General features: G+C 32.1%; 4 protein-coding genes across 4 annotated transcripts; all 4 read left to right on the forward strand.

Annotated features, from left to right (window-relative positions):
* The first annotated feature begins 476 nt into the window (after positions 1–476).
* Positions 477–27741, forward strand: LOC132746935 (plexin-2-like). Its single transcript, XM_060736218.1, has 11 exons — positions 477–683; positions 1027–1202; positions 1424–1526; positions 1843–2015; positions 2510–2683; positions 3212–3299; positions 4253–4528; positions 5105–5263; positions 5658–5787; positions 5996–6095; positions 27059–27741. The coding sequence occupies exons 1-11, from the start codon at positions 480–482 to the stop codon at positions 27360–27362; spliced, it is 1887 nt and encodes a 628-aa protein (XP_060592201.1). The 5' UTR covers positions 477–479; the 3' UTR covers positions 27363–27741.
* On the forward strand, positions 10577–11744 carry LOC132746930 (plexin-A4-like). The gene has a single exon (XM_060736210.1). It carries the CDS (start codon positions 10635–10637, stop codon positions 11742–11744), a length of 1110 nt encoding a protein of 369 aa, XP_060592193.1. The 5' UTR covers positions 10577–10634.
* On the forward strand, positions 12039–19784 carry LOC132746939 (plexin-B-like). The gene is made up of 12 exons (XM_060736222.1): positions 12039–12244; positions 12472–12594; positions 13221–13321; positions 13503–13632; positions 13951–14095; positions 15057–15162; positions 15460–15562; positions 15936–16031; positions 16762–16851; positions 18503–18611; positions 19050–19204; positions 19514–19784. The coding sequence occupies exons 1-12, from the start codon at positions 12092–12094 to the stop codon at positions 19691–19693; spliced, it is 1491 nt and encodes a 496-aa protein (XP_060592205.1). The 5' UTR covers positions 12039–12091; the 3' UTR covers positions 19694–19784.
* On the forward strand, positions 19909–23840 carry LOC132746940 (plexin-A3-like). Its single transcript, XM_060736223.1, has 4 exons — positions 19909–20007; positions 22365–22537; positions 23080–23253; positions 23744–23840. The coding sequence occupies exons 2-4, from the start codon at positions 22383–22385 to the stop codon at positions 23838–23840; spliced, it is 426 nt and encodes a 141-aa protein (XP_060592206.1). The 5' UTR covers positions 19909–20007; positions 22365–22382.
* Positions 27742–27815: the final 74 nt, after the last annotated feature.

Genomic DNA, 27815 nt, shown 5'->3' on the forward strand with positions numbered 1-27815 from the left:
GAGCTGCATAAACTCTTTTAACTTCTTATAACATAACTTGAGCTACCAAGGGTATAAAGACTGGTCAGGCACTGATTTGCATGCTGTGACGGCTCTTCTCGGTGGCATACACAAACCACTTTTTGTTCTAGCATCCTAAAGGTGTAGTCCGCCTAATGTCATTTAGAACAGCTGGTTTAAACATGATTTATGGATGTTTAAGCTGGTGTCAGGTAGTAAGAGAAATGTCGTGCCTTTTACTTTCTCTAACGAACTTGATCAAGAACCTATCCGTATCTGCGAGTGTGTTTGCTCATAAAGAATACACCCTTTTCAAACACATATATAACGTTCGGTGGATAAAATACTTTAAGTGATAAAAGTTATTTATAATAATGACCTTTTTTAGTTAAAGTTTTCAATTCTTTGAATGATTTTATTTTTGATTTTATGATTTTTTTCCCATTTACTTTAATATTTTTATTAAGGTTCGAAAAGACATGATGACATTACTATTTATATCAAATTTGTCACTTTCTTATTTCCAAGTTACGGTCTACAGATGTGAACAACTGGCTTTAGATTGCAGTCATTGCCAGGCGTTAAACAAATTACTTTACAGCTGTTTTTGGTATACAAACAATGAATGTGTTCACAATGTTGCGAACCGTGTATCGAATTGTCCGCCACCAAACATAACAAAGGTATGTATGCTATGTTTTGTTTACTCATGCTTATGACTCACTTATACTGAATGTCGCAGAAGTCTGTAAGTAGTAAATTAAAAAAAATCATAGTACGCATTTTTTACCACCAATGAAAAGGTATTTACACAATTTTTTCCTATTTACCACCAAACCCATCAATAGAAATTACAGTCACATGGTCAAACGAATTAAATCGATATGTATGTGAGATTAAAATAAAAATCTTTAACAAGATACAATTTAAATGGTTTTTAATTGTTGTCAGCAGATAAAATTAACTATTCATATTTAATATGAAGTCATCAGGAGCAAAATAGTATATATATTTTAACAAATACAGATAACACCGACAACTGGTCCCATCCATGGTGGCACCTATGTAACTATCTACGGGAGTAATTTAGGTAGGACAATGCTGGACACTGAAACCATAACAGTTGCTAACGTGACCTGTGATCTGATGAACGATACAACAATAAAACCTGATCCAGATTTTGAGTCTCTGGTACCATCTAGGTAAGAATGAGTGTGCTTTTTTCATACAAGTCGAAGTAAAACCTTAACAATTAGATTCTCACTAAAGAAATAAAATATTTGCAAAAACAAGCTAAAGCTATGATATATCAAGATATAAATATTTTCCTACTTGTTATTACAGCCTCATGTTGGTTCTGTCATCTTTCCTATTATATCAATATCAAAATAATAAAGTTATGTACTTGTTCGTAATTACGAAGGTTGATTTGCAAAACGGGATCAAGTTCGACAGCTGTGAAAGGGGCAGTAGTTGTTGTGGTAGAAGGAAATCTTTCAAATACAAATATTCAGTTCTCATACAAAGTAATCAACTTCGTATTATAATAATTTTCTAGAAACTATATTAGATTTGAAATAACTTTTAAATGTTTCACCTTTGCTATCATGATAAAATACAGTACTCCCAAAAACGTCATTTGAGAATAAGATGAAAACATATAAATATGGTTTAATGCATTTACAGTTATGGTATGAGATGATTTGTAACATTATTATACTAAACGTTTAACGTGTATATGAATTTTATCAAATCCTATAGAAAAGTTAAAAGTAAACACCCCATAAATTTCCTTTTTAAAAGTTGGTAAATCTAATCATAGGATTTACAAAACAATTGCAGAGTCCAAGTGTTTTTAATATATATCCAAACTTCGGGCCGAAAGCGGGTGGCACAAAAATAACAATTTATGGAGAAAATCTTGCAATTGGGAATAAAAACATTTCCTTGTTTCTTGGAAATCATCGATGCGAAGAAATAACAGAAGTTACGGAAGACAGATCCGATACGGAAAAGTACGTAGCTAAAGTTAAAATCCTCTAGAATGTACGTTTAAACCATGAACACTGGTTTTAGGAGACAGTAGATTTAAAATTTAGCGCTGAATGGTTGTTATTTATCTTTTGTAGTTGATTCAGCATTTGCTTGTTAAAATATGAACGCATTTTAAAGTCAGCCACGAAGATTGTGCCATATGTTATAAAATACAAATATATTTAGAAAAGTAAATGTTCATTTACAGTTCAAAACTAGTCATAGCTGATGATAATTGTTCATAAATTGAAAGCCTTTATTAAAACAGCTTTGAAACTTACAATTCTTGCTGTTTTCTTTAATAAATTATAAAATGATAATATTCTAAATAGTTCAACATTCTCAAATAACGCGATTCGTGCTACAAAGGACACTAATTAAGACACTTTTAGATGATGATGATTATGTGAACAACAAATGTATCAACACGTGATAGAACAGATATGTATTTCTTTGCACGATTATTCTTTTACAGTGATACATTTGTGTGCGTTTCGAAATGCAGCATGTCTGCTCCATGCTCTTCTAATATAACCGAACTGCACTTATCAATAGATGGCAATTACGTTGATACTAACAAAAAGATATTGTTTAGTTTTGTCGACGACCCAGTTGTTGTGCAAATATCACCACTTACAGCATTTGCCAGGTAGTCTTTAGAATTTTATTCTGTGGATATGTAAACAAAGTGAAGATTATTAATATATTTTTGTACAATATTCGTTTATCTTACTATAAGACATATAACATGTGCTGATTATAGAAAAGTGGTGTACTCAAGTCGCATACTACATGCATTTAGGATTTAAATCATATATTCTATTAGAAAAAGGGAATTAAAACATGGACGCCTTTTGTTAAGAAAGTAGAAAATTTCTGTTATTTCAATGATGTCTTTAAAGCAGTCACTGCCTTATATTTCAGTACATGTATTTAAAGGCAATTTAAGAAGTTTTGATATCATTGATCATTGTGGCATTTTGTCTGTGCCATTACCAGTCTGAAGTGAACGCTCTTTTGCTGATTAAACAAATAAGTATTTAAACACCCAAATACAACGGACTACTTAAATATTTCAAAACAGACATGTTTTTTATCAAGACTATTTAGAAGTATACTTGAAGGAACAATTTTCTTTTCTACATACTTGAAGTGTATTATTTTTAACAACTTTCAGTGGAGGAAGACTGTTAACAATAGAAGGAAATTTATTAAACAACGCCCATTCCTCATCAATCAAACTGAGTTACAAGGGTGAAATTAGAGTAAGTTAAACAACATGTATGATTTACTTTTGAACCTTTTAATACGAATCTTAATTTAATCGTTCAAGATAGATCTATATATATACAGAATACAGATATTGTATAAACATCATCAAAGAAAATAGTTACCCTATAGCATGACATTTTCCAATTTTAATGGAAATAACAATATTGAAAACAGGGCAGGGAATGGAATCCAATATGTTATTTTCATTTCCTTCTACCCACAATTAAGTCATGTAGCAACAGGCAACAATCAGTTACTATCTTATCTTGTTTTGTAACCGTGCACCTTATAAGCCGATACTTTACCTTTCTAACGACTGATTTGTACTAGTTTCTAGTTTCCTAGATATATTCATACATGTATGTCATCCTTTAATGAATATAAATTTCTTTGAAATGTTTTGATTTTATCTTTATTTCATTTTGGCTGTATTTATTTTGCAATCATTAATAGAAATGTTTATTTTTGTTATCTATAAAATAATCATGCTATACGTCGCTCATAAACACATTTATTGAACTTTACTATTGAATACATTAAAAGTTTAAATATTCCGTAAATGGGCGTAAGTCTCAATGATAAAACACTTAAAAGAATCACTATTATCAGTATTTAAATGTTGACTGTATATATCAATATTTATACTAACTCTTTGCCTCAACATTCAATTATTTACTGTTTACCTCAATATTCAATTACTTCCTGTTTTCCTCAATGTTCAATTACTGACTTTGACTTCAGTATTCAAATACTTACTCTTTACTTCTATAATCATTACATTTTTTCGTACTCAAAACTTTTTCGCACACATCGCTTTTCAAATACTTATGTTTATCTTAATATTAAAATACCTACTGTTTATCTTAATAATCATATTTTGTCTCGAATATTAAAATGTATTCCTTTAATTTAGTTGAATTTCTGGCACATTTATGTTCATGTTTAGGTTGCAAATTGTGAGATTGTATCTGATACAAATGCAGTTTGTGAAATACCTGAAGCGCCTCGTGCTTTAAAAGAACAACTATCAAGACAGCTATCGTCTGTTACAAAAGAAAAACAAAGATGCTATGGACGCATTAATGTTTCTACGGAAATAAACTTTGATGCTGTGGTCCAGAACTTTATAATATCTTATACCAATGATCCAATGTTTGACATCTTACCAGATGACAGAAATGTTTTGACTTTTGATGCCACAGCCCCTTGGATTGTGATATCGGTAATGTTGTGGATAAAAGATTTGATAATTTTTACATCAGAGAAATACTGTGTGAAGTACATAACAACAAGGCTTGAATATGAAAATAACAAAACCTATATTTTGAGAATGGAATTATTTAAGCTTCAAAATCATGTTATTTTATACAGATTAGAAGTTATTTTAGTCCGATTTTGTAGGAAGCTATTTAAACTGATAAACACTTTCTCGAGTCCGTTCCCGGAACCAACCAATACATAGCAATGAGTCTAAAGTGTTTTGTCTGGTCCTGATGGAGATTGAATAAATACACCTAGCAACCATTAGATGCTAATTCATTGCCTTCGTAACAACTCAATAAATATCACGCGCCCATTTATTATGAGATACCAGCGCTACTATGTTTTTACATAATTGTAAATCAATTGTATCAGTTATAGAAAATTAATGAAATCAAATGTCATTTTTCTTTTCTATAAACGTATTTACAGATGACAGTTTACCGAGTATTTTATGTAAAATATATTGTTTTTGTAATTGGGTGCTGTTTGTACTGGAAATTTTAAAACTAGCTTGTCTTGTTTCCTTTTTTTCAAGGGAAAATGCTTTAACACTATACACAAAGATTTCGATATTGACATCAAAGTGGGCGATAAGACATGTAAAATAATAAAGATGACACAAACTGTGATAAGCTGTGTTGCTCCGACTGTAACACCACGAGTAACTTCCGGGAATAAACATCCGGAAATAAGTGTAAGTTTACAATTCTTTAATTGTTTCTTTCCACATACAATCATTCTACTATGTTCATCTACTACTGTATACAAATTGTTCTTTGATCAAATGTATTTTGTTCCCCCCTATTGTTCTAAGGTTTTAATCAACAATTCAATCTCATCACACACTGCATACTTAATTCACATTCACTTACGATCACCTAAACATACCTATTTTAAACTTTTGTTTGCCGCAGTGTTGTATATTCAAATTATTTAATAAATTCTTAGTTTCGAAACGTTCATCATTTAATTTAACAAAGATTGTAAAAACATGTTATTTGAATTTATTTTCGTAAGAACTATACAACAATTATTCGATTTGCAAATATTTTGATTCAATGGTAATGCCCTTACTACTTATTACACAGGTAACAGTTGGCAACATTCAAGTTACAGTAGGATATTTACGTTATATACCAGACGAACAAGAAGAGAACCCTACCATGCTCATACTGTATATTTCGATAGCAGCATTCTTTAGTTGTATTGTCTTTTCAGGTTAAACAATATTTTTCTAATATCTCTTTTAAACTTTATTTAAAAGTAAGTGATGTCTATATATTGAAGCTACAATAAAGTTAGCTAGTTTATTTAAAAGAAGTTTTATTAATTCCTGAATCGTCAAGTCATAAACTAATTCTAATTCTGATAATTGTGTTTGAAATGATAAAAATGATAATGTCATTGCTGACTTTTGATAATACAGGCACTATTTGCTTGTGTCGTCGGTACAAGAAGTTAAAGAACAGAGTGACTTACCTTGAAGGGAAGAAACCAGGCCTGAAAGGCAGACAAAATGAGAGAAGGTAATATCAGCATTTTTGTCTGATTTGATGAGATTGTGTTTAAGGAAATTCATAAAACTAAATGCGTGAAAACATGTAATAAAATCATTTGTCACATGGTATAAATCTTTTATTAAGCTTGTCCACAAAAATATCATTAACAATTTCTTGAAGATGTTTAATACATTTTTATCATACAGTAACTCATGTGAACTCCTATATGTATTATATACAGCATCGTGACTTAAAAAAATATTATTGATAAATAATAATGTATGTTTCATGCACAACACAACGACTTATAAATCTATTTTAAGCATGGACAGTTTGTCACCAACCTACTTTATTCATACACACCACCATGACCTTAAACTCTGTTTTAGCCGTAAGCACTTTACTACCTGATCACTCCCAATCATCGACAATTCGTCGACTTGTCAATCTATTTTTTAAATCATAAATATACGACTTTTGAACTATATTTTCATCGCAGGCAAATAGTTGATCGCACTATATCATTCAGGCAGAGTGATATTTATGATGAAATACATGACGACGACGTGCTAGACAAATCTATTGATATCATTGATGGGGCGAATGGTGATGAAGTTGATGACTATCTTGTTCCACATCCTTACGATGATATTGATGAAGAAAAGACATTCGGGCATATTAGACAATCACAAAGAGAGACTTATGCTTTGGACAATATCAATAAGGGTTCCGTAAATCTAGACCAAGCTTACATTCATGCTATCAATGATGTGGCACAGGATGTAACAAGACACGATAATAAAGTGACCGAGTTAGAACCCGATGTATTAGCATCAACTGCAAATATAGAACATGCTAAACAAGGCGAATATGTCGTTTCATATTCGTGCTGTAAATTACACACAGAGCGGGGTGATCAAGTGGAAGATGTTGGAACTGAAAAAGCACACGATTATATTGTTCCTTATGCCTTCAGTCAACTGAACGATGAAAAACTACATGGAGACCATAGTAACTCTTTGGGAATTTTTGATGCTTTACCAGAGGAGGATAACCGCAAAGTAGATTCTAACTATAAACATCCAACGAACGATTGCGATTCGCACATCAAAGAAGTTTAGATATCATCATGTTTTGAATCAGTTGATAACAGAATAAATTCATTTGTTATTCCCTGAATAAACTGCAAAATAAATGCTAATAATAAAAGATTAAGCTTACTACTATTATGTTCTGTTTATCAAGGACACTGAACACTGATAAATACGTATATGGGTTGGGTTGGTGGGACTTGATGTTTACTATTGCCCAGTATTGTGTCGAATGACCAATACACCTATAACACTGGTTTACGTATACAGTCAGTGCATGGCTTACTGATCATAACTATACAAGCTAAAAATCGGAAAAGGTACGAATATTAACAAAAAAAAAATAAATATATTTATGTTTTCTTTAAGTTCCTTTAGTCAAAAACTGCTAGCTTTGTTCTAAAATAATGAAAAACTGTCATACAACATTAAGGTGAATGTGTACTTAACCTAGAACCAAATTTGCAAAACGTACGTGCAGTTTGTTGATAACCTTTTGGTCGACACATTTTAAAATACCACTCAATACTATTGGGAGATACTTATAACTTTTATCTGTTTCGTATATTAGATAGATAATCGACATCTTGCATACCGATATTATAAAGAATAATTCGCCTATGCTGCTTGCGTTTTAGCGGGATACGTTTTTTAGGCAGATTGGTTAATACAAGAGTAAATTCACTGTAAATTTTAATGGATGCGAATTTATTTGTCCTTAAGATAAAGAAATAAAATTGTTCGTCCTAATGCAACATAATCTTACAACAATGCTACGAAAATCTCGACGAACTAAGAACTGCTTTGTTGGAGAAGTTGGAAAATAGGATAAATGCACTTATTAACTCATGTACGGAAAATCATAAAATGATTTGGCAGAGTCATCAATAACTTCAATCACTCATAAATAACTAACTTTGGATTGAATTAAAATATTCTTTAGAGCATCAAGCTATAGACACAGAAAGATTCACTCTGGGTTTTTATTTCGTGAATGGCATATTCGGAGGTTACAATCAAACCCCGTTTACTTTATAAATATTAAGTCAAAACTTTATGGACTGCCATATTATTTGGCATTTCTACAACACAGTCATGCGTATTACGACGTGTCATATACAAGGGACATGTCTTCGCCTTGAAGGTCAGATTGCACTTTGAGGTCTATGGTGAAATAAAGTTTCCTCTGAGGATTAATATAATTTTCTTATTCTATGATATATTGTTAACATTTTCAAAACATGAATTCAGTTCATTCATTTGTTATTACAAAATATTTGGGGCGTCCGTGGCCGAGTGGTTAAAATTGTTCACCGCCGGGTTCGAATCCGGACAGGGACTTTGAATTCTTTCATGTGAGGAAGCTTTACAGCTGCCTTACTTCTACTCAGGAGCCCGTTCGTGCCTGAAATAATGCGCGGAAGGGCACCTGAGGTCTTCCTCCACCAGTAAAGCTGGGACGTCGCCAAATGACCTAAACTGGCACATGTCTTCACTAGAGTCAGAGACTGGTCACGTGCAACATCAGGTCAGCATTGTACATTAAAATAAACATGTGTTAATTAAAAAGCTGCTTTTTGTTTTTATAGATCACGACACCTTTGGTCTTTAAATACCTAAATTTGAAGTCATGGTTATTATTCAATGCCATTTGGGTTATGTTTCTACTTTGTTTTGTCATTTTGCGTATTTTACTTATGACAAAAAAGTATGTTGATAAGAAATAACAATAATAATTATTAAATACATGTATATAAAGTCTCTATAGACAGACTTAGCACTGCCCTCTATGAACATGTTCAATCAAATAAAATTTCAACATTTTTTCTTGTTATGAGCGTTCTTTAGTTTTTCCTTAATAACAATTTGAACAATTATTACACATTTTGTGTTTGAAGAAAAGACTATGTTTATAATCGATTTCATGGCTACTTACTCTCGTTCACATATAAGTAAAAATGTTCTACTACATGGATAATCCTGCCACAGATATTCTCCACCGTGGATAACTGCACAATTCTCTCTCACAAAACCACCAGGCTCGCCACCCGGATGCCAGTTTGTATATGTAGCAAGAGTATCGTCATCGTACCATCGCCATATCCCTTCTATGTCCATGTCTATCAGACCAAGCTGTTTCGGCTAATGAAAACAAAGTCTTAACAATTAAAATATGAGACTTGCAATGTGATCGGCCTGTCCGCTGGTTCATTGACTAAACATAAGAAAAAACTGTTTGAGGTAGATGTAGATCAAATCTAGTGTGACTAGTGCTAGATCAACACTTTTTTAACAATTTTGCCTGCGTAACATTTAGTGGAGAGGTTGGTCTTTTTATTTTTATTAGAACCTGTACAGGTATTTGCTTTTCCAAATATTCTTTGGGTCCGTGGCCGATTGGTTAAGGTCATTGACTTCAAACCACTTGCCACTCACCGCTGTTGGTTCGAATCCCACAGGGACTTTGGATTCTTTCATGTGAGGAAGCTATCAAGCTAGCTAACGGAACGTCGGTGGTTCTACTCAGGTGCCCGTTCGTGCCTGAAATAATTCACGGAAGGGCACCTGAGGTCTTTCTTAACCAGTAGAGCTGGAACGTCGCCAAATGAAATATACTGTGTCGGTGTGACTTAAAACCCAAACAAAACAAAACTATTTTTGGAAACGCCATTTAGTCAGGTATAAAGGCGATAATTACAGCTTATGTAACGATTCTTTCGAAATTTCCAAAATAAATAATCTGAGCTTTAGCTTCGGAAATTACCTAATTATCTCAGACCAAGTCTAGACATATTTAATTAGCTTTTTGTTTATTGGCATTTTTTTCTGTTAGTTTAAAAATACGTTAGTCTTGCATTTTGAAAACATATAACAAAAACTATATTGATATAATTAGATAAAATGCGCTTGCCTTGGTGAGGCATATGTAAAACAAACTAATGCCGTTACGATTGCAGTTTAAACGACGACACAACATAAGATCAGTGGTCAAGATGCTGCCTGCTTGGAGAAATGCTTAGAAAAGAAACAATAAAATCAGATATATATAAGATTTACGAGTAAGCATTCCAGACATATTGCAAGTGGTATACTAAATTATTCATATTAATAACATAAATTGTATTATCTAATTATGTGAGAGAAGGTTAGAATATAATTTTCAAGGAAGTAATGTTTCATTTAAAAAAAGATTTAAAAACACATATTTTGAAACTACAAAAGCTACGTAGTCATTTTTAATGCAATATCTTAAAATGTCTTAAAATGCGTAAACGTATACGCCTCTGTATTATCATAAATATTTTTTTGTTCGAAACAATGCCACATTAAATTGTAAGGAAGTTAAATACAGACATGTCATTTTATTAATGATTGTGGCTTTGTTTTTCTAATGTGTATGTACATATAACGTCGACTTAACAGATAAATATAAAAGAATCCTTTGAATATCTGTTTCACGTATAGAATATAAGATATGCTTTCCGCATTTATCTTTTATAATTTATGTGGTTTATTCTTACCAGCGGGAATTACGACTAACATTCGGATTCAGCAAACAGAACAATTGTCATCCACCTTGACAAGTTTCTTGCTCTATGAGGACAATTTTTATGTAGGCGGAGTCAACCGAATTTACGTTTTGGATAGAGATTTGAAACAAATTCAAATAGCAAAAACTTCTGATTCCTCCAGAAATGTTAACAAGATTTTGCTAGCACACCACAGTGAACGATTCCATGTACTTGTTACTTGTGGCACGGGAAACTCGGGAGTATGTGAAGCCCGTAACTTATCAAATATAGAGAGCGTGTTAAACTCTAGTTCAGCAAATTATACAGCAGACGACCACCTAACTGTATCAACAAATGAAAACAGACCTGCAGTTGGAATAATTACTGAAAATGGTACATTTTTTATTGCAGTGACATTTGGTGATGGTATTTACTTTAGTAAAAAGACCTTACTAGATGGAAGTAAAGGTTGGACATACAACTTTGCTATAAGCGCAAGGGAAGTCTCTGATTTCAAGCCTGTTACAGATAGGTTCAAAGAAAAACTACTCAGAATCCAAATACCATCTACACCTATTGAAGAGTTTTTAATATATTATAAAGTATGCTTCCAATACAATGGGATGAGTTATTTTGTTGCAAATCAGAAAAATGAAGTAGGATCTTCAACCTATGTAACAAAGCTAGTAAGGATTTGTCAAAAAGATACATATTTCAATACATATACGGATATTGTCTTAAACTGCAATCATTTTGACGTTACGTACAATTTAATTCAAGATGCTATCTTGGTAGACAGTGAAGAGTTTCAGGGTAATATATTGATTGCAGTGTTTACAAGGGGAAATAATCCAGAAAAAACATCAGGGGACAGTGTTGTTTGCATATCTAAAATAAAAGATATAGATGACGCATTAGACGCTGCCCAATTGACTTATAGTACGTCTTGCACAGGGCCCGGGAATGTTAGCACACGGTATCTACAATCTCACAAACAAGTCGGAGAGTGTTTGCCTAAAGATGTAAGAACTACTGCATTTATTACACATCAAATTATTAGATTACTGTTATAACTTTGAAATTTGGTATATGTTTCTGCCATTTACCGATGTCAAAACGTTATGTTTTTAGATAAAAAATAAATAGATACACAATTTACAAATATGTTTAATTTTATGAAGTGTATTTGAAGTAACGAAGTAATGTTAAGTTTCAATATGATGCTTAATCAATTAAAACATCCGAAGTTTTCAACTTATTATGTTTCAGAAGAGATGTAGGTTTCATTTAAATGAATATTCAATATTGAATACCGAATGAAGAATAAAAACCTGGTTATTTGGTTAATAATTCTAATTGCATTAAATTATAACTATATTAGGACTTCGAGTATCTCAACCATGGATGCAACACACCAAAAATGTACAGCAATGTTTTAAGCAAAGATCCGATAAACATAGAGGCAAATTTCGTCTCCCCAAATGTCTCAGGTACCATTACAACACTAGCTGGTGCGACGTATGAAAACAAAACAGTCATTATTTTTGGAACTTCTGCAGGGATCATATCACAGGTTTGCTATACTGATGTAAACAACTTCATATATTTTAGAAAATATTTCAATCAATCGGAAACTTAAAATAAATGATTTTTAAGATTAACAACTTATAAATACGGAAAGCTGTTTTATTTATGATTGTTCAAAAGTAAGCTTCATTGGGTAGAATTTCTGATGTTCATATTTTTAGTATTTGGTATAAGGAATGAGCTTTTTTTAAATATAGTTTGTTATTTTTATAGGCAGTTTTGCTGCAAAACTATTCGATCTTAGAAAACTACAAGATGACAGTAGATCTTGGTAATGAAATCAAGAAAATATATGCCATTGGTGAAGAGACCGTGTATGTAATGAGCAGTAAAAGAGTACGTATGCATTTTCTTCTTAACCATTGTGTCCTCTACGATGTTTGTTCGTTGTCTTCTTGGTGTCCTGCCAGTGTGGCTGGATTGTATCGGGGGATGCGTTTAGTGAACATCGTCTTACGTTATTGATGTTCTTTCTCAATTTTTTCTTATTTTCACTTTATCTAGAGATTTTGTTCCCAACTATTATTGTCATTGATCTGCACATCTTATGAAAATACCTAGCATCGTTAAAGGGAAACAACCTTTAAACAAATTTTAAGTGAATATTTCCATGACAATTTTTAAAATAAATGTTTTAGAATATGGAATATTAACATATTTACAACAAGTAAATGTCCATGGGAATTATAGTTGTTACACATTGCTACATGACAACTTCTATTTATTTGTATGACAAACATTAGATACACGAACTTCAGCAAAACAATAAGTTTTAAAAGATTGAGAAGACGGGCAATTTAATACACAAAACAGTGAAGGCATTTATTGACAGCAAATATCTTTTCATTTACCAGAATCTTTTTCACAAATTATTTATTACTAGTTTTGTCCTGCGTATTTCATTTAAATTTATTTATTTCATGAATACAATATTCATATAAATGTCTTTTTCTTTCTACAAGGTAGTAAAGTATGCGACAACTAATTGTTCTGAATTTGAGTCATGTGAAGACGTGATGAAAGGTAAACACCCCTTGTGCGGCTGGTGCGTTTATAAAGAAAGGTATTTCTTTATAATAAACATCAACATAAGGCAAGATACCACCATCAAAACAAAAACGTAATTTCTACAATTCAGTTTCACAAAAATGTTCCCTTTTAATATTATCTATATATTCAAATGTTCGGGAAAGCTTTTTAAATATTTAACTTCAACTTACAATTTGTATTTCACGTTTTTTCAGAGCTACACGGCGGCATGTATGTTCCAACAATACCAATCATTGGATATCGTCGTTTGAAAATTGTTTGACAATGTCTGTGGCGCCAAATGCAGTACCTTTATCGGTAGCATCAAACTCTTCAAACACCAGGGTAATATGAACAAGAGCCTTTACGATTAGAAAAAAATAGCAGCTGTAATAATACATGTGTTAGTAACCTTTTGAATGTAAAATGCATTGACAAATGAGATGGGTAATAACAAATGTCGTAATAACAAAACACGTTGTAACAGATATACTTATATATTTTGGCTAATTTTTGGGAAACAACTATATAAAGCAATTCAATGATTAAGAGAGCAAGAAAATTAACATATTCAATTTACAAACCAATTTACTAATAAACTTGAATATAAAGGTAATATACCAAATGAATAACAATAAACATAATTCATTTCTTAATTTTCAGATCATTATTAAGATGAAAGACATTCCATTGAGGGAATTGGGTGATGCATATCTCTGTCTATTTTCAATGCATTCCAACATATATATCACAAATGCAGAAGACCTAGATTATTCAACATTGTCCTGCTCTTTGCCGATTATTTCAGGTACGGATTGTATATAAAATTAATTTCGGTTTGAAATAAGGTACATTTGGATGTGAATAGTATACAATGTTCTTATTAGTATCAATTTATGACAAGACAAACACTTAATTGAGTTTCGTTTGACAAGTTAAGCGAATAATTTAATCAATCGAGTGACAAAACAAAGGAAATTTAATTTAAATTAACATGAAACTTAAGTTTCTTTTCAATAACATATAGGGAAAATAGACAAAATATACTTGTAAAAAATGAAACGCATATGGTTTACCATGGCTGGTAGGCTCATATAATTGCTTCTAGTAATTAGAGTGTTGTTCGGAAACATGAATTTAGGTTAATATTTAAGGCCCATTATGCCTTAGAAATGCTTTCATTTTTATTTCTCAAAAACTGTTTATTTTTTGTATCTTACTACAGCTTCCCAAAATATACTCTTTAGCTATAAAAATGAAATATTTTGCATATTAAGTTATGTTGACAATTGGTATAATTATAGTGAATGGAAGTCAAAATAATACTTTGTGTACATTTTGTTACCTTTACGAACTATAAATGCGCCGCATTTAACATCTGTAAAAACATCTAGCATGAATTTATCCATTATTTAAACATTTTTAAAGACATGTGTGACATTTCTAAAGAATTTAAAAAATATATATTTCCGAGGCATAATGCACATTTTGAGAACATTTTTCAAAAAATATACTTTTAGTACATAGAACAATAAAATGCAAAACATGAACTTACTCTTTGCAACCAATTTATTACTTTAACAAAAATCTGTATTTATGTCTTGCAAGTAGATGTTCCAAAGATAGATTTTGAAAAAAAATATGCTGGTAAATGCCATTTTGTCACTTAAGAATGAAATTTAGCAATAATTGATTTTCTTTTAAATATGGATATGGTTATTAAATTCGTTGTTTTAACATCATAAATTTCAAATATTGATATAATACAGTTCATGGTAATGTGAGGATAAAGCTTCTGGTAAAGACACTAACAGGACTCGAGACAACACTGTCGTCTGCTTCAATTCAAATCTATGACTGCAGAAAATATAAAAGGTATAATAATTAATTCATCAACATACAGTGCTTATTATGTTTTAATAAAAACATTGATTCTATTATGACATATAACACGATCATAGTAAAATTTGAAACATTTCTTTGACGTGTAAGAATGTCCGTACGTGTGCGTGCGTGTGTGTATTTATTTGCAGTTATAAGCAAACACGCATGTAACGTTATTGCTAAATTAATATAATAAAGAATTTTTAAAGTAACAGCCAAATACCAAATTGTAATACATGTCGATCTTAATTCTTATTAAATACTATTTGATAATTCTTTTCTTTTCAGGTGTATGGAATGTATAAATACTGAATTCGTCCAGTGCAATTGGTGTGGTCAAGATGCAAGTTGTGAAGAACCAAACTCTGGATGTCCTAGACCAATTTCTATTGTGCGTTTCTTTTCTTTATTCTTAGGCTTGAATTTAACGTCAAACGATTGAAGGGGTTTCAACAAATAATCTGATACTATTGTATGCATAAAATATACATGCGGTCAATGAAATGCATGATTATTTCTAACTTATACGTACGTATAACGATAGCTTGGTCGATTTTGAGTATGCCAATCGGACGGTTGTTGTATTTTTAATCCAAGACCAATTATGCCGCAGAAATGATTTTAATTTTATTTCTCAGGAACTTTTTATTATTGAAGTACTTTTATAATTCAAACAATTATTTTGTAATATACAGAGAGCAGATTTATGCATTTTAAGGGTTGTTTTTAGTTATTTTCTATATAAGATATATTTATTTTCACAGATTAGTGAATGTCCACACCTACTGAATAACAAAGGGAACTTCCTACCATTAGGGACAAGATCAGTTTTATCTTTTCGAATTGCAAATGCTATAAATGTAAGTACCAACCTGATCACATTTTCTTGTAATGTATTGTAAGAACAGACACATGTAATTCTTAATAGATTAAGAGAACATAACAGTTACAAACGCGTTTAATAAATACATCTTTGCTAAAACAAAATCAGACTGGTGGTATTAAGTAGTTAAATTGAGTGAATTTTCTAAAGGAAGGGTTGAAAAATATTCTGATGATGAAAATGCATTACATTTTATTAGGACATTCGTGTGATGATATTCAAATCGAAAAAGAAATAACAGGAAGCAGGAATATATTGCTTTATTGTTTTTATAAGTGTAAGTCAACTTTATTTCCGCACAATTACTGGACTATTGTTTAACACAAAGGTTTCAAAGTTCTCAAAATGACAAAGCTTAAAGATCATTGTTTGTTTTAACTATTTCAATCAAAGGTCATATCCACACTATTCCTAAAGTGAAAACCATTTTGGTTACTTACTGTGTTACCATTTCAGATAGATTCTTTAAATTTATTTCATAGTTAATTACCATTATTCGGTAACGTTTTTCTATTTTTTGTTTGGTACGTAATAGGTATAAGTCACCTAGAAAAGTATTTCAACTTTTGTAAGAAAATTGACCTTATTCAATAAAAATATATTGCTTTACGCTAAACAGGTCAAATCAATTCACTGAATTAAACGTAACCTATATGTTTATTTGTGCGTTCTTGAAGGTTTCCATTTTTCTATTTTCTTTCTTTAAGTCCACAGGTGTGATCTACAGATGTATGCTACAAGGTTCTGAGAGCGTAATGGCAACATTGAAAGGTGATTTTTTATCATGCCGTATGCAGGTAATGAGTTAATTTAAACTTCATAAACTTAAAAGGCAAATTTATAAAGTTTAAGCATATTATATAAATTTTACCCAATTTAATACCAAAAATATAGCAAACACAATTTATTTGTAAATGAAGTCACATTAATAAAGATCACTTAAAAATTAAATTTATCAATTATTAATTATGTAATTATGTATCAAAGATATATACGAGGGTTGTCGCTGAAGTAAAGAGACAGCCTGCGTAACTTCAGTAATAATTAGTAAATGCAAAAAGTAATAACGCATGCTAAAGTGTCATATTTAATAATATTATTCTAAAATTTTCATAGAATACATAAAATTTAAAAGATCTTCATACAAAATACACACATCACTGGCTGAAAAACAGTGATAACTTAAGTCATAAAGGGACCTCGCCTACAGCGCCTATTTTACGTAGTCTCCGTCGGTGTCAGCACAATTCCTTGGGGCGAGGTCAAGACTGTAAGGTTGATTGCTGATTCTTGGAAACAACAAAACGTCAATCTCTAACTGAATGGAACTCTTCGGCGATGGTGTGCCTAATATTTCCAACATTGACAAGTTTTCCTTTGTTTCTGGGTCAAGTTTCATTCTGGGTGGCTATCCTATCTATAAACGACCCAGAAATTCCGAATTTTCTTGTCGTCACTGAGAATTTGGGGTACCCATCTAGCTTGGCTCATGTTCAGATCTTTCAGTGGTCGAAAACTGTATCCTTACACTTACCCAGTATTGAGGCTAAGCTTTTAACTGTAAAACTGTGGTCAATGGCAATAAATTATGTTCTCTAATCTACTTTACGAGTGACAATCGCAGGCTGGAAGGGCGACCGCCTCTCTGTTAGTCTTCTATAGACTGATGACTGCAAACTCTTTATGCCATCTAAGCACTAATGAACAATAGTATTTATATTTGCCAGCCTCCTGAACTAAGCAATAGTTTTGTGTTGGTGTCTTCCCAACCGCATGGCAGAACTGAATTACCGCTCGTAGCTTGACATTACCGGTTGACATCATGACGATTTTTTCTTCGTAGACAGTGACGTGTTAAATAGCGCTCCTCTCAGCTACTGATAATGTAATGAAGTTCTAACAAACAGGAAATAACGTTGTAACGTCACGCTTCATTCAGGCGAAATTTTGTGCGCACAAACTTGCTTTTATAACGTCTTTGTAATATTTAAAGAGCGCACATTTTCTCTTGGTGTCTTAAATATTGCTTGCACCGCCCATCACACATGATTATTACCTTCGACTTTTTAAGTAGGAAAAAATAACTTCGATGTTGAGTGTTTTTTAAGGATGGTATACAAGTTAAACTATATTCAAGCATAAATATTGCTACGACTTGTGACAAAAATCTCTTTACTTCTGCGACAACCCTCGTTATATGACTCTCTCGAAATAAGGCTGTAATGGAACCATCATTTGTATATTTTGTTAAAATATATGACATAGATGAAATTATGAACCATTTTTTTCTTAAACACAAAATAAACCAAAACAATGGTAGACAACGTTTCATATAACTTGAATGTTCTTTAGTGACTAATGAGCAACTGAGCCTTAAGTTAACTGCGTAGAGTACAAATAATTGATATATATATATTTTAAATTATCAAACATAATGTATTTGTAAAGGTTTCGCAGATTACCCATCGGAAGAAAAAAGAGAAGCTAAAGATAGTTATCACATATGGACCAAGAATCGACTCCTTTGCCGAAATAGATGATCTTTTTGTGAATTCAGGTAAACATCAATCATTGCAATCACTTTATTCCCAGACTCTTAATCTGCTGAATTTGAGTAATGGATTTGCCCTGCTTTAAATTTGGAAAAAATCCATTCTATGTGTAAGAAAGTTCTTGTTTTTGCTTTGTTTGGTTCTACGGCGCACCAACACAATTAATGTCATATGGCGCAGACACAGGAAAATTGATTTTTGTTAATCCCGGGTGTTACAATTTTAAAGCAACACCAGGGGTCAAAACCACCCCACTTGCTGGAGCTGCATAAACTCTTTTAACTTCTTATTACACAAGTTGAGCTACTTGCTGTATAAAGACTGGTCAGACAAAGATGTGCATGCTGTGATGACTTTATTTAGTGGAATATACAAATCACTTTTACGAAAAGACATATTAACACTGCAATTTAAATTGAATTTGTCACTTTCTTATTTCCAAGTAACGGTATACAGATGTGAACAAATGGCTTTAGATTGCAGTCATTGCCAGGCGTTAAACAAATTACTTTACAGCTGTTATTGGGGTACAAACAATAAATGTGTTCACAATGGTGCGTACCGTGTATCAAATTGTTCGTCACCAAACATAACAGAGGTATGTATGCTATGTTTCATTATCCATGTTCATAACACGCCACTACTAAATGTCGCAGAAGTCTGTAAGTAGTAAATAACAAAATTATTATAGTACTTGTTTCCAAAATACAAAGTTATTTACACAGTTTTTTACCTATTTTCACTACCCATCAACAAAAATTATAGTCAGTTAAATCGATAATATGTATGTGGGATTAAAATAAAAAACTTTGAAAAATACAAATTTGAATGGTTTGTAATGATTTTATTATTCAAATTTAATGTGAAGTCATCAGGAGCAAATTAGTATCTATTTTAACAAATACAGATAACACCGACAACTGGTCCCATCTATGGTGGTACCTATGTAACTATCTACGGGAGTAATTTAGGTACAACAATGCTGGACATTGAAACCATAACAGTTGCTAACGTGACCTGTGATCTGATGAACGATACAACAATAGAATCTGATCCAGATTTTGAATCTCTTGAGCAATCTAGGTAGGAATGGTGGTTTTCATAAAAACCTAAGTAAACCAAAACAATTAGATTCTCACTTAAGAAATAAAATACACTTAAAGTTAAGTTGCAACTTTGATATATCAAGATATAAAACAGTTTGTTACATGTTTTACAGCATAATATTTGTTCTGTCACATTTCTTATTATATCATTATCAAAATAATAAAGTTATGCACCTGTTGCTTTTTACTAAGGTTGATTTGCAAAACCGGATCAAGTTATGCAGCTGTGAAAGGAGCAGTGGCTGTTGTGGTAGAAGGAAAACATTCAAATACAAATATTGAATTCTCCTACAAAGTAATGAACTGAATTGAAGTATAAATGTTTCATCTTTGCCTATGTTAAAATACAATACACCGAAAACATCTTTGATTATATTAATGTTATCGAAATTCATTTTTGAATAAGATTAAAACATGTAAATATATGGCTTAATGTATTTACATTTATGGTATTGTAATATTTATATACTAAACTTTTAACGTGTATTAGAACTTCATCAAATCTTATAGGAAAGTTAAACGTAAACACCCCATAAAGTTCCTTTTTAATAATTATATGCCCGAAAGAATTTCGGACATATTATGTTATACCCCCCTGGCGTCCGTCCGTCTGTCTGTCCGTCCGTCCGTCTGTCCGTCCGTCCGTTAGCAATTTGGTTTCCGGAGCATAACTTAAGTTCCATTTGGCCCACAATATTCAAACTTCATAGGATGATTGTCCATATTAGGTAGAAGACCCCTATTGATTTTGGGGTCATAAGGTCAAAGGTCAAGGTCACTATGACCTTAAAACTGAAAATGTTAGCAATTTGGTTTCCGGAGCATAACTCAAGTTCCATTTGGCCCACAATATTCAAACTTCATAGGATGATTGTCCATATTGGGTTGAAGACCCCTATTGATTTTGGGGTCATAAGGTCAAAGGTCAAGGTCACTATGACCTTAAAACTGAAAACGTTAGCAATTTGGTTTCCGGAGCATAACTTAAGTTCCATTTGGCCCACAAGATTCAAACTTCATAGGATGATTGTCCATATTGGGTAGAAGACCCCTATCGATTTTGGGGTCATAAGGTCAAAGGTCAAGGTCACTATGACCTTAAAACTGAAAACAGTTTCCGGAGCATAACTTAAGTTCCATTTGGCCTACAGTGTTCAAACTTCATAGGATGATTGTCCATATTGCGTAGAAGACCCCTATTGATTTTGGGGTCACAAGGTCAAAGGTCAAGGTCACTATGACATTAAAACTGAAAACAGTTTCCGGAGCATAACTTAAGTTCCATTTGTCCTACAGTGTTCAAACTTCATAGGATGATTGTCCATATTTGGTAGAAGACCCCTATAGATTTTGGGGTCACAGGTCAAAGGTCAAGGTCACTATGACCTTAAAACTGAAAACAGTTTCAGGAGCATAACTGAAGTTCCATTTGGCCCTCAGTGTTCAAACTTCATAGGATGATTGTCCATATTGGGTAGAAGACCCCTATTGATTTTGGGGTCACAAGGTCAAAGGTCAAGGTCATTATTACCTTAGAACTGAAAACAGTTTCCGGAGCATAACTTAAGTTCTATTTGGCCCACAGTGTTCAAACTTCATGGGATGATTGTTCACATTTGGTAGAAGACCCCTATTGATTTTGTGGTCACAAGGTCAAAGGTCAAGGTCACTATTACTTAGAAATTGAAAACAGTTTCTTGAGCATGACTTTAGTTCCATTTAGCCCACAATATTCAAACTTCATAGGATGTTACAGTGTTCAAACTTCATAGGATGATTGTCCATATTTGGTAGAAGACCCCTATAGATTTTGGGGTCACAGGTCAAAGGTCAAGGTCACTATGACTTTAAAACTGAAAACAGTTTCAGGAGCATAACTGAAGTTCCATTTGACCCACAGTGTTCAAACTTCATAGGATGATTGTCCATATTGGGTAGAAGACCCCTATTGATTTTGGGGTCACAAGGTCAAAGGTCAAGGTCACTATTACCTAAGAACTGAAAACAGATTCCGGAGCATAACTTAAGTTCTATTTGGCCCACAGTGTTCAAACTTCATGGGATGATTGTCCATATTTGGTAGAAGACCCCTATTGATTTTGTGGTCACAAGGTCAAAGGTCAAGGTCACTATTACTTAGAAATTGAAAACAGTTTCTTGAGCATGACTTTAGTTCCATTTAGCCCACAATATTCAAACTTCATAGGATGATTGTCCATATTGGGTAAAAGACCCCTATTGATTTTGGGGTCACAAGGTCAAGGTCACTATTACCTTAAAACTGAAAACGGTTTTCGGAATATAACTTAAGTATCATTTGGCCTACTGTGTTTAAACTTCATAGTATGATTGTCTATATTGGGTAAAAGACCCCTAATGATTTTGGGGTCACAAGATCAAAGGTCAAGGTCACTTTTACCTTAGAATTGAAAACAGTTTCTGGGGCAAAACTTAAAGTTCCATTTGGACCACAATATTGAAACTTCAAAGGAGGATTGTTATTTGAAGGAGGTAATACTTTATTTTAGTCCCATGTCTTACAAATGCTTCATCTTTACTAAAAAAAAAGAAAACACTTTCGGGCATATAATGCTCCGCCTAGCGGTGCTCTTGTTTGGTAAATGTAATCATAGGATTTACAAATATTTGCAGAGCCCAAGTGTTTGTAATATGTATCCAAACTTCGGGCCGAAAACTGGTGGAACAAAAATAACAATTTATGGAGAAAATCTTGCAATTGGGAATAAAAACATTTCTTTGCGTCTTAGTGATCATCGATGCGAAGAAATAGCAGAAATTACGGAAAAGAGATCCGATGCGGAAAAGTACGTAGCTAAGTTTAAAACCAAATGATGACTCCTCTAGAATGTACGTTTAAACTATGAACACTGGTTTTATGAGACAGTAGATATAAAAGTTCCCGCTAAATGGTTGTTATTTATCTGTTGTAGTTGAATCAGCATTTGCTTTCTAAAATATGAACGCATTTTTAAGTCAGCCACAAAGATTGTGTCATATGATATAAAATACAAATATATTTAGAAAAGTATATGTAAATGCATGGTTCTACAGATCATTTACAGTTCAAAACTAGTCATAGATGTTAATTATTGGTCAAAAATCTGTCTACATAAATTGAAAGCTTTTGTTAATAAAAGCAGCTTTGCAACTTATAATACTTGTTGTTTTTTTACAAGTGATACAATGATGATATTTCAAATAGTTCAACATTGTCAACTGACGTGATTCGTGCGTGCTATAAATGACACCAATTAAGACACTTTTAGATGATAATAATGTGAACTACAAATGTATCAACACGTGAAAGAACAGATATGTTTTTCTTAACAAGATTATTCTTTTACAGTGATACATTTGTGTGCGTTTCGAAATGCAGCATGTCTGCTCCATGCTCTTCTAATATAACCGAACTGCACTTATCAATAGATGGCAATTACGTTGATATTAACAAAAAGCTATGGTTTAGTTTTGTCGACGACCCAGTTGTTGGACGAGTATCACCACTTACAGCATTTGCCAGGTAGACTGTAGAATAATGCTATTCTGTGCAAATCTAAATATTATTAAGATTATAAAAATAAACTTTTGCAAAACTTTCGTTTATCTAAAAACATGTAAAACACGATTTGATGTAAAATATTTATTCTTCTAGATAAAGGTAATTAAATACAAACCGGGAAGCTTTAAAAAAAGTGAAAAATTCTGATGTTTCAAGGATTTCGTTGAAGCAGCCACTGCTTTATATATTTCAGTGTTTTAAGACAATGATTAAAAAATAACTCAAGTAGTTTTGATATCATAGGTGATTGTTACTTGGTATGACAACCCAGTGTGTACAGAGCGCTTGATTCCTGATTAGACAAATAAGCATTTTGAAACCAAAATTCAACGGACTACTCATACATTTCAAAAACATACATATTTTGCATCAGAAGGGTTTAGAAGTATACTCGAAGTAATAATATTCTGTTCTACATACTTGTAGTATAATATTTTTGAACAACTTTCAGTGGAGGTACACGGCTAACAATAGAAGGGCATTTATTAAACAATGCACATTCCTCGTCAATCAAACTGAGTTACAAGGGTCAAATTATAGTAAGTTAAACACCAAGTGAACGATTTACTTTTGAACCTTCTAATACGAATCTTAATTTAATCTTTAAAAATAGATATATACATATACAATACAGAAAGTGTATAAACATCATTAAAGAAAATAGTAACCCTATAGCAAAACGTTGTCCAATTTTAAAGGAAATAACAATAATGAAAACAGGGCAGGGAATGGAATCCAACATGTAATTTTCATTTTCTGCCACCCACAATTAAGTCATGCAGGCAACAGGCAACAATCAGTTACCATCTTATCTTGCTTTGTAACCGTGCAGCTATTAAGCTGATACTTTCCCTTTCTCGACTTTCTTAGATATAATCATACATGTATGTCATCTTTTAATGAATATAAATTTCTTTGAAATGTTTTGATTTTATCTTTATTTCATTTTGGCTGAATTTTGTTTTTCAATCATTGATAACAATGTTTATTTTTGTTATCTATTAGATAATCTCATAAACACATTTATGAAACTATTGAACACATTAAAAGTTTAGATATTCCGTAAATGGGCGTAAGATTGAATCATTACATACTTAAAAGAATTACTATTTATATCAGTATACAAATTTTGACAGTATATATCAATTTTTATACTAACTCTTTGGGTCAACATTCAAATATTTACTGTTTACCTCAATATTCAATTACTTCCTGTTTACCTCAATGTTCAAATACCGACTTTGACTCCAGTATTCAAATACATGTACTTACTCTTTACTTCTATAATCATAACCCTTTTCGTACTCAAACCCTTTTTCGAACACATCGCTATTCAAATACTTATTGTTTATCTTAATATTAAAATACCTACTGTTAATCTTAATACTCAAATTTTGTCTATATTCTTTTAATTTAGTTGAATTTCTGGCATATTTTATGTTCATGTTTAGGTCGCAAATTGTGAGATTGTATCTGATACAAATGCACTTTGTGAAATACCTGAAGCGCCTCGTGCTCTAAAAGAACAACTAGCCAGCCAGCTGTCGTATGTTACAAAAGAAAAACAAATATGCAATGGGCGCATTAATGTTTCTATGATAATTAACTTTGATGCTGTGGTCCAGAACTTTATAATATCTTATACCAATGATCCAATATTTGACATCTTACCAGACCAAAGAAATGTTTTGACTTTTGATGTCACAGCCCCTTTGATTGTGATATCGGTAATGTTTTGGATAAATGTTTTGATACTTATTACATCAGAGAAATACTGTGTGTATTACATAACAACAAGTCTTGCATATAAAAATGACAAAACTTATTTTTTGAGAATGGAATTATTTAAGCTTCAAAATAATGTTACTTTATACAGATTAGAAGATATTTGTCCGATTTTTTAGGAAGCTATTTAAGCTGATAAACACTTTCTCGAGTCCGTTCCGAACCAACCAATACATAGCAATGAATCTAAAGTGTTTTGTCTGGTCCTGGTGGAGATTGAATAAATACACCTAGCAATCATTAGATTACTAATTCAATGCCTTCGTAACCACTCAATAAATATCATGCGGCCATTTATTATGAGATACCAGTGCTTGACAGATAGCTACTATGTTTTTAAATAATTGTAAATCAATTGCATCAGTTGTAGAAAATTTATGAAATTTAATGACATTTTCCCTTTCTATAAACGTATTTACAGATGACATTTTACCGAGTATTTTATGTAAAATATATTGTTTTTGTAATTGGGTGCTGTTAGTACTGGAAGTTTTGAAACTAGCTTGTCTTGTTTCCTTTTTTCAAGGGAAAGTGCTTTAACACTATACACAAAGATTTCGATATTGACATCAAAGTGGGCGATAAGACATGTATAATAATGAATATGGCACAAACTGTAATCAGCTGTGTTGCTCCGACTGAAGAACCACGAGTAACTTCCGGGAATAAACATCCGGAAATAAGTGTAAGTTTACAATTCTTTAATTGTTTCTCTCCACATACAACCATTCTACTATGTTCATCTACTACCCTATACAAACTATTCTTTGATCAATTGAATTTTGTTTTCCCCCATATATTGTTCTAAGGTAACAATCAACAATTCAACCTCATCACACTCTAGTAACTGCATTCTTAATTTACGTACACTATTACGTTAACCTAAAGGTAGCTATTTTAAACTTTTGTTTGCCCGGTGTTGTATACTCAAATTATTTGATAAATTCTTAGTGAAACGTTTATCATTAACAAAGGTTGTAAAAACATGTTATTTGAATTTATTTTCGTAAGAACTAAACCACAATTATTCGATTTGCAAATATTTTGATTCAATGGTAATGCCCTTACTACTTATTTCACAGGTAACAGTTGGCAACATTCAAGTAACAGTAGGATATTTACGTTATACACCTGACGCACAAGAAGAGAATCCTACCATGCTCATACTGTCTAAACTGTCTATTTTGATAGCAGTATTCTTAAGTTGTATTATCTTTTCAGGTTAAACTATAATTTTCTTATATTTGTTTTGAACTTTACTTAAAAGTAATTATTGTTTACATATAATTGTAGCTACAATAAAGTTACCTAGTTTTTTTCAGTAGTTTAATCAATTACCTAATCGTCAAATCATACACAGATTCTGATTCTGATAAATGTGTTTGAAATGATAAAAATAATAATGTCATTGCTGACTTTTGATAATACAGGCACTATTTTCATGTGTAGTCGCTACAAGAAGTTAATGAACAGAGTGACTTATCTTGAAGGAAAGAGACCAGGACTGAAAGGCAGACAAAATGAGAGAAGGTAATATCTGCATTTTTGTCTGATTTGATGAGACTGAATTTAATAAAAAACATAAAATTAAATGCGTGAAGACATATAATAAAATCATTTGTCACATGGTATAAATCTTTTATTGAGCTTGTCCACAAAACTATCGAAGTCGTTTAATACTTTTTTTATCATACAGTAACTCATGTGAAATATTGTATGTATTATATGCAGCATCGTGACTTAAATTTTTTTTATTGGATAAATAATAATGTAAATTTCATGCACAACACAACGACTTATAAATCTAATTTAAGCATGGACAATATAACACCAGTCGTCTCCTTTATTCATACACCACCATGACCTTAAACTCTGTTTTAGCCGTAGGCACTTTACTATCTGATAACTCCCAATTTGTCGGCTTGTCAATCTATTTTTTAATCATAAATATACGACTTTTGAACTATATGTTTCATCGCAGGCAAATATATGATCGCACTATACCATTCAGACAGAGTGGAATATATGATGAAATAAATGACGAAGACGTCCAAGACACATCTATCGATATCATTGGTGGGGCGAACGGTGATGAAGTTGATGACTATCTTGTTCCAAATCCTTACGATGATATTGATGAAGGAAAGACATTCGGGCATATTACACAATCACAAAGAGAGACTTATGCTTTGGACAATATCTATAAGGGTTCCGTAAATCTAGACCAAGCTTACATTCATGCTATCAATGATGTGGCACAAGACACGATAAACCTGTCAAAGTGACCGAGTTAAACCTCGATGTGTAAGCATCAACTGTAAATATAGATATAGAACATGCTAAACAAAACAAATATGTCGTTTCTTATTCTTGCTGTAAATTACACACAGAGTGGGGTGATCAAGTGGAGGATGTAGAAACTGAAAAAGAACACAATTTTATTGTTTCTTATGCCTTTAGTCAACTGAACGATGAAAAACTACCTGGAGACCATAGTAACTCTTCGGGAAGTTTTGATGCTTTACCAGAAGAGGATAACCGTAAATAAGATTCCAACTATAAACATCGAATGAACAATTGAGATGAACTGCGATTCGCACATCAAGAAGTTTAGTTATCATATTTAAATCATTGATAACAGAATAAATTCATTTGTTGTTCTCTGAATAACAGCAAAATAAATGCTTATAATAAAAGATTAAGCTTATTATTAAGTTCTGTATATCAAGGAGAATGTA

The sequence above is a fragment of the Ruditapes philippinarum genome, unplaced genomic scaffold (assembly GCF_026571515.1).
Source record: "Ruditapes philippinarum isolate M1 unplaced genomic scaffold, ASM2657151v2 ctg1520_1_1_1_1, whole genome shotgun sequence".
Lineage (NCBI taxonomy): Eukaryota > Metazoa > Mollusca > Bivalvia > Venerida > Veneridae > Ruditapes > Ruditapes philippinarum.

What these genes read in the sequence shown, in the direction of transcription:
- LOC132746930 (XM_060736210.1), top strand. Translation starts at nt 10,635, where the DNA reads ATGCTTTCCGCATTTATCTTTTATAATTTATGTGGTTTATTCTTACCA.
- LOC132746935 (XM_060736218.1), top strand. Translation starts at nt 480, where the DNA reads ATGATGACATTACTATTTATATCAAATTTGTCACTTTCTTATTTCCAA. An exon ending in ATATTCAGTTCTCATACAAA is followed by an intron (nt 1,527 to 1,842) that starts GTAATCAACTTC and finishes AAACAATTGCAG; the next exon opens with AGTCCAAGTGTTTTTAATAT. An exon ending in GACAGATCCGATACGGAAAA is followed by an intron (nt 2,016 to 2,509) that starts GTACGTAGCTAA and finishes ATTCTTTTACAG; the next exon opens with TGATACATTTGTGTGCGTTT.
- LOC132746939 (XM_060736222.1), top strand. Translation starts at nt 12,092, where the DNA reads ATGTACAGCAATGTTTTAAGCAAAGATCCGATAAACATAGAGGCAAAT. An exon ending in CAAACTCTTCAAACACCAGG is followed by an intron (nt 13,633 to 13,950) that starts GTAATATGAACA and finishes CTTAATTTTCAG; the next exon opens with ATCATTATTAAGATGAAAGA. An exon ending in GTCCTAGACCAATTTCTATT is followed by an intron (nt 15,563 to 15,935) that starts GTGCGTTTCTTT and finishes TTATTTTCACAG; the next exon opens with ATTAGTGAATGTCCACACCT.
- LOC132746940 (XM_060736223.1), top strand. Translation starts at nt 22,383, where the DNA reads ATGTATCCAAACTTCGGGCCGAAAACTGGTGGAACAAAAATAACAATT. An exon ending in AAGAGATCCGATGCGGAAAA is followed by an intron (nt 22,538 to 23,079) that starts GTACGTAGCTAA and finishes ATTCTTTTACAG; the next exon opens with TGATACATTTGTGTGCGTTT. An exon ending in CCACTTACAGCATTTGCCAG is followed by an intron (nt 23,254 to 23,743) that starts GTAGACTGTAGA and finishes AACAACTTTCAG; the next exon opens with TGGAGGTACACGGCTAACAA.